The 7382-nt window shown below is 39.2% G+C and overlaps 1 protein-coding gene across 2 annotated transcripts; it reads left to right on the plus strand.

The window, feature by feature from the left end:
- The first annotated feature begins 200 nt into the window (after positions 1–200).
- npm1a (nucleophosmin 1a) lies at positions 201–5877 on the plus strand. 2 transcript variants are annotated; one of them, XM_020086097.2, is made up of 11 exons: positions 201–369; positions 1548–1627; positions 2410–2529; positions 2649–2742; positions 2845–2960; positions 3057–3106; positions 3643–3706; positions 3794–3874; positions 3954–4067; positions 4174–4248; positions 4787–5877. In XM_020086097.2, exons 1-11 carry the CDS (start codon positions 321–323, stop codon positions 4835–4837), a joined length of 894 nt encoding a protein of 297 aa, XP_019941656.2. In that variant the 5' UTR covers positions 201–320; the 3' UTR covers positions 4838–5877. The 2 variants fall into 2 exon arrangements, with proteins under 2 accessions (XP_019941656.2, XP_019941657.2); XM_020086098.2 differs by having other exon boundaries at positions 203–369; positions 3957–4067.
- The last annotated feature ends 1505 nt before the right edge of the window (positions 5878–7382 follow it).

Below are 7382 nucleotides of genomic sequence, written 5' to 3' on the forward strand. Positions count from 1 at the left end.
AGACGAATGGATGAATGGATGGATGGACAGATAGATTGATAGACGGATGAATGGATGGATGAATGGATGGATAGATGGATGGATATGATAATAAAAAGCTATCAGATACTGCAGTACATGAGTGCACCTTTGGACTGTGCAGTGTTTTTCCCACACCGCCGCACCGCAGGGTGTCGCTGTGAGTCTCCGGCCTCTGCACTCCGGAGAAGAGAGGAGGCGGGACACGTGTGTCGGTGGTAAGCTGGTAACTAGTGGTAGTAGTCGGTTAGTCCTCCACCTCCGAAGAGCAGCACCGGACCGACCCCACAGCCACATCCACAATGAACGGGTTAGACGAGGAATCCATGGCGCCACAGACGTTTCTTTACGGTGAGAATAACGCGCGCGCGTGTGTAGTGTTAGAGAGTGTGTGTCCTCATGTGACTTCTGCTGGACACGCACACACACACACTAAACCAAACCAAACCACGTGAAATGTAGCAGCGCGTGGTTGTGTAACATGTCTGTCATATGAACACATGTAATAATAGTGTGCGTCAGTACTGTGTGTCAGTGAAGCTGCAGGTTCTCGGAGTCCCGCTCACCAACGCGGTCTTACACGTGTTCGATATCAACATGGCGGCGCCCGTCTCTGCTCCACACTGTTGATATTTCACACGTTTCTCTCCACCGCGCCTTCAGACACGTGTCTGTGCTTTCACCGGCGTGTGTCAGTGATCGAGTCTGAGCTCCGGCTGAAGCACGAGCCGACACCTTTTAGCTCGGCACGTTCAAATCATCTCAACGTGGGTGAAACTCGTGAGGACCACGTTGAGATTCTCTCAGTCACTTTCTATAAGTGTTCAACCATCAATACAGCTGCAGGATTATTGGTTTGCTCGGATCATCTCCCACACTGACCTCACACGAGGGCTTTAGCAAGAGCAGAAAAAGAACATAATATCATGTAGAATTAGTTTTTGAAACATTTGCCATGTGAAAATAATTTCCCCAGCCTTGTTTAAAGTGAACTATTTAATTTCAGTAACAAGTCAATCAGGATTCCATCTTGACAACTGTCTCGCAGGAGTATTTTGGGACATGAGCTGCCACTGATATACAGCAAAGTACTCTTTACTGATTCTATAATAGTACCTGTATGTCCTTCCATTACAGATATCTTTCCTTTGAATTGAACTAGATACATGTGTAACTGTATAGGTAGAGTACAATTAAATGGTGATTATCTGCCACTGTTATAACAGTAAAAACTTGTTTTTAAGAAGCATCCTCAGTTTAAGACAGTTAAACTTTTTACCACACAGACATAGTTTGCTGTGAAATGATTTCAAAGAGGTTTCTCCTTACTTCCTTTTGCTATGGGTCATGTGGAGATATTCATTATCAGTCGTTTGCACAGCGCCCTCCTGTGTTCATTGAAAATACAGCACTTTACACTCGCCTGCAGAGACGTTTTTAACACAGTGACTAATCCACCAGATTCTATCCTTCACATGCCTCCACTTTGTGATCATTCATTAACTGTCTACTTGAAATCTTTTTAACAGGCTGTGTGCTGGAAGCTGGAAAAGAGGTGGTGTTCAATCCCGAGGATGACGACTTTGAGCACCAGCTGGATCTAAGGATGGTAAGTACCATATCATACTATACTAGAAAGACTCAGTAGAGCGCATACATCTGCAAAGGTTCAACACTCCCCTTAAATTCAATCAACCTGCATTAAGTTTCACACACTCATAGATATCAATTCCCTTAATATGCTTGATTGTTTTTCATCAAGATTAATTAAAACCACAAATTATTCCCTGGGAAAACTGAAAATATAGAAAAATAATTTCTTCCCTGACCGATACCACACCCTTCCACCAACTTTCATGAAAATCAGTTCAGCTGTTTTTGTGTTATCTTGCTTACAAACATAAATACCAATCAGTCAACAATTGGAGGCAGTATTCCATTGGAATTACTTTTGGAGCTATAATAATTAGTTGATTGAAATTACTCTAACAATAAGATTAACCTGCAACTGTTTTGCAAATTGGTAAATTCACTCAGCAAAATATTATCTTTCCACTTAGTTTGAAGAAGAATTTAAAGCTTTTTGTGATTTTATATTAAAAATGATTTCTGGGTTTTGACATTTTTAATATTAACGACCCTGTCTTGTCCTCTAGAATATTGTGATGGACATTTTTGTAGACCAGTCAAAAATTAAGAAACTGTTGTGTATTGTTGCACCTCATGGATCATTATACTGAGGACCTCTCCAGTTTCTGATGTATCAACAAACGATGCACATACTGTGAGATCCAAAAAGAGAGAGTGGTACTTCAGAAGCTTGCTTTAGCAGTTGATGATCATCAGATGGGCTCTGAATGTAGAATCACAGTCAGCTCTTGTCGTCTTTAGGCCTGCGTGGACCCCGCCACCAAAGACGAACTTCACATGGTCGAGGTGGAAGGACAAGACACAGAGGGTCAGAAAATTAAGGCAGCGCTGGTTTCACTGAAGCCCTCCACCCTCCCCAGCGTGAGTAAACACCTTCTTGGCTGCATTTATATACAGATGCACAAAACAAACTTTTTAACTTGATGCACTTGGAAAAAGTTGATTAAAAAAAAAATAAGGAATCTGAATTCTCGTTGCAGGTTTGTCTTGGTGGTTTCACAATCACACCTCCAGCAGTTTTCCGTCTCAAGGCAGGTTCTGGTCCGATCCACATCAGTGGACAGCACCTCGTCAGTGAGTATTTGTGACCAGAGTGTCAGGGTGTTTGACGTGAATAGGAACATGCACATCCAAACCATTCTTCTTCGCTGTTAATCTAATCTTTTGTGTCTTAAGTGATGGAAGCTGATCAGTCTTTTGATGAGGATGATGATGATGTAGAGGAAGAGGAGGAAGAGGAAGTCGCAACATCAAAGAAGAGAGCTGCTTCCTCTCCTGCACTCAAGTCTCAGGTTTGTTTTACAGCCTTTACTACATCATCACTGTCGCTTTGGTTTCAAATTTGACACTGTTGAAATGACCACAACTCATGTTTTACCTCCTTCCAGAAAAAGATGAAAATGGACATTGAGGAGGAAGATGACGATGAGGATGATGAGTGAGTGTCAGGGTTACACATATTGACATGATGGTCAAGTCCATTTACAAACACGGTGTGGGGGCAAAATCTGAAGATCAAGAACTCTCTTATGCAGTTTTTGTCTGTGATTATAACAATGTACATCAGAATTTTTTTATTATATATTTTTTCTAAATATTGTTCGAACAGCTTAGACCTCTGGCATCAGTTTAATGTTTTAACTGCATGTTGAGGTCACTCCTGCTGGAACCTTAATCTGATTCAGCTCATCTTAAAGCCAGCAGGCTAACGATATCAAGAGCCGTCAGTGTTCACAACAGCAGGCGACTGTTTTAAGACAAACAAACAAGGTTCTACTTGATTAATTTGTGCCTTTTTGTTTCAAATTGTTGGTGAAACTATATTTTTTTTTTTACTAATTGAAGATCAGCCTCCTACATATGATCCACATCAGATTCAGAGAACTTCTCAAACATACACTTTTTATAATATTGTTTGATATTGATATTTTATTGAGTGTGATTTTTAACCCTGATGGGTTTTCTTTCTTTCAGGGATGACGAAGAGGATGATGATGAGGAGGATGAGGAGAGCGAGGCAGAAGAATCACCTGTCAAGGTAAATGAACAGCTTTTACAGTCTCTTAGTACCAGCTGAATAAACTGAAGTGTGCTCCCATTAAAAGCTGCATGTTGTTGTTTACAGGTCAAGTCAACACCAGCCAAACAAAAAAAACCTGCTCAGAATGGCAAGAGTCCAAAACCCAGTACTCCAGCTGCAAAGCAGGTAACGGTTTGTACAACATGAACTTCTTCCTATCCACTGAATAGTTTCTGTCCTATGTAACAAATGTTATCATTCTTAGCAGGAGAAGACCCCTAAAGGTAAAGGTAACAAGTCGCCTAAAACGCCACCAACTCCCAAGGCAGTTCTCACAATTCCTGAGATTAAAGCCAAGATGATGGAGGCAGTGAAGAAGGTTGGTGTCTTTGTCCCTTTTTATTTAAAAAATCAGTTTGTTTCATTACTGTTTGTAAAAGTGTTGAATGTGCATCTGCTCATAAACTGCAATTGTTTTCTTACAGGGAGTGACATTACCCAAAGCCCAGCCCAAGTTTGAGAACTTCGTGAAACACGGTTACAAAGTCTCTGATGCCAAGGTATAGTATGGAGTTCAAATAGCTTGAAACTCTTATGAGCCCTTCTTCCCTACATATTAGGAACCCACTGGTTAACATTAAGATATTTGGCATGACTACTGCTCCTCGCTCCTCATTTCATTATATTTCTATAGCACTTTTCAACACCAGACAGGTTCTTCATAAAATGTGCAAAGATAACAAATCCCAGAGAAGCCACAGATTATCCTCAACAATGCAATAAAACAAAACGGATACATGAGCGACATTAAAATAAAAATTTACAGAATTGTTTTTTATTTTTATTTTTTTTACTCGTGCACTGATTCTGTTGTTGCTAAAACTAAAAGCATGATCCCTCAGACACAGTTGTGGTGAAACCATCTAGTGTTTTCTGCTTAATGTACCATGTAGTTGATCTTACCACCAAGGAGCCACCAAATATGTATTTATCACTGTTGAAGAAATAAATACACACAATTATTTGATTGTGCAGATTTGGTTTTGATTTGAACAGCCTTTTTTAATGTTTTTTAATTTTTATTGTTTTTCCCCTCAGGACGTCGCAGAGCTGTGGAAGTGGAGACAGGCGGTGACGGACGCTAAATAACAGCCTACACAACAGTTTTATTATCTTTTTTTTATGACTTGTTTATATCATCGCATCTCTGTAGCCAAACTCAGTCCCTTCCAGTCATCATGAATCCATTCAAAGTCTAATCCAGCCTCCTCCTGCATGAAGAGAATGTACAGTGATGTGGCTAGTGAGCGTGCACGGTGATGGTGCATCATGTTTCCACCTCCATATTATTCTCACTGGGGCAGAGAAATTATTTAGTTTGTTGCATACACCCTGGGAGAATCGACTTTACAAATTTGCATCTTTGTAAATGTGTAAATACATTTCTCACTAGATTTCTTTTTTTGGCATCTCTATATGCAAGAACAGTAAAACACTTTTGATCATTACACTTAAAATGACACATAATTCAAAACAATGTCTTATCTATTCAATAAAGCATCTGCTAATTTTGGCCACATCGTCAGTTTTGGTGAATTACCACCAAGAACTTAAGAGAAAATGCACTTTTCGAGATGTCTTGACTGTTTATGCTGCTTTGAGATTCCTGTGGTAAAGACCCCATCACTTGAAAATTGTGTCCGAATTCAAACGTTCTTGCCATTTTCATACATTTTCCCGTCCGCACATGGTCGACCATTTGGTTTAAAGCTCCATCAACCTTTTAGAGCCAAGAGAAATAAAAGCAGCAGCCTCCACCTCTGCTCTCTTGGTCTGCTTTATGTTGCCATGACTCCTGATGTCCAGCAGGCCAAAGGTTAAGTATTTGCTCATCGGGTGACTGACTGCATGAAGGAATTAAAAAATTAGTGTGTTTTGTTGCGTTACCTTTTCAAACCAGATATTGCAGATGTGGTGATGTTTTACACAAGAAATACCCACCTGCTGTTAATTCAGTCCATTTCAGTTTGAAGTTGAGTTGATGGTGTAAATGTTTGTGCATTTGGCCTGTTAGAAGCAGATCATTCCACGTTTGCCAAAAAACTAAGTTTGTTTGATTTAAATATGCTGCGGGTGTAGACTCGCCATCAATGAGTCGTTAAATAAAAATAGATATGGATCCATTACAACTGTTCTGTTTCTGTGCAGCAATATAAAACATGTTGATACGTTTACTACACTTGAGCCTTTACTCAATGTGAAAACACTTTGTGAATTGTTCAGACACCTGAAGTTAACAGGTTCTCTTTCATGTTTGGAAGGGTGAGGTGAGGTATTCAGCTGTATCATGCCACTTTACCACTAGATGTCACTAAATTCTGTACACTGAACCTTTAAGTTACTACATATATAATAGCTTAATTGTTACCAATTTGCACGTAGTCAGAAGGCTAGAGAATTTGTAGTTTGAGTACCACATGGTGTGCATGATCATATTCCACAAAGTACACATGAAATGAGTCCATCTTAAAATCCTTGTATTGCTTTTTTAGCCTGTATTATAACTTGTATGATTTGTCATCTCTGAGCTGTGAGTATGTTTAGTGCTTTAAAGGCTTCCAGTACTTAAGTAATATGTTTGGTCAGGTTTGTGTTAGCCAATTCTGCAGATAAAGGAAGAAGAAGCAGAGTAGGTCGGTAGGAACCCAGTTTCCCTGAAGGCCCCATGCTGAGTCGCCTAAAGATATAGCCCAGGAATTATGAAAATAAATAAGACCGGCTCCTTATCTGTACTTAAAATATTATAACTATCAAAAGTTAAGACTCTGCAAATCTACCAGGATTCTTACAGAAATATACAAGACTAGCAATTTTTAGATCATACTGCATCCTTTAATATTCCCTTGTGAAGACAGTTTCACAATTTATAACAGGATTTACTTTGTGTCAGAACATTAGACAACATTGTGACTGACAATGGATAGAGGTCTGTTTCTTTCCATACAAACTTCATATGCTTTGATTAGATCAAGGGTCACATACTGCAGACTAGCACAGTGTTTAATGTGCAGGTTGTTTGCACTATGTGACCCTTGATCCATAGCCCTGCAGTCATGTGACAACTGAATGGTCCTGTAATGTGTTATACAGAGATACAGAGAGTGCTTGAGGTGGGAGAGGGTTGTTTCTGAACAAACAGGTGTTTACCCATTGGAGAAAAACTAGAGATGTGTTTGTTAGCAGCATTTATTTTATTTGAATACCCTTGTGGAAGTAATAATAATCATAAAATGACAAAAGGACCTTTCATTGTATAGCACCTTTTAAAACAGCCATTACAAAGTGCTTCACAAAGAAGACAACGTATACCTGTTCAATTTAGGTGCAGATCCGGATTAGTTGGATAGATCCAAGGTTTTTATTTTCCACTTTCTTTTTTACGTTGTGCAGATCCAAATAAAAATCAGAAGCTTAAAATCTGTGGTACAAGCACAATTAGATTTGAGGATGACACTTTTATTAATTTAATAATACACTTCCTGAATCTTGAAGTTATCACAATGTACATACAGCGTTAATGTAAAAAAAAAAAAAAAAAAGTAATATTCTCTTAAGTTTTTATGACACTTTAGGAAGAAATCAATAGCTTTATGATTTTTGTGATCTTGCCTGAGAGGAGGAAAGAGTAATGATC

The sequence above is a fragment of the Paralichthys olivaceus genome, chromosome 15 (assembly GCF_024713975.1).
Source record: "Paralichthys olivaceus isolate ysfri-2021 chromosome 15, ASM2471397v2, whole genome shotgun sequence".
In the NCBI taxonomy this organism is placed as follows: Eukaryota; Metazoa; Chordata; class Actinopteri; order Pleuronectiformes; family Paralichthyidae; genus Paralichthys; species Paralichthys olivaceus.

Bases quoted from the DNA above. Each gene is read 5' to 3' on its own strand.
- npm1a (XM_020086097.2), top strand. From the start codon at position 321: ATGAACGGGTTAGACGAGGAATCCATGGCGCCACAGACGTTTCTTTAC. The intron at 2,530-2,648 runs GTGAGTAAACAC...TTCTCGTTGCAG, and splicing joins AGCCCTCCACCCTCCCCAGC to GTTTGTCTTGGTGGTTTCAC. The intron at 4,249-4,786 runs GTATAGTATGGA...TTTTCCCCTCAG, and splicing joins ACAAAGTCTCTGATGCCAAG to GACGTCGCAGAGCTGTGGAA.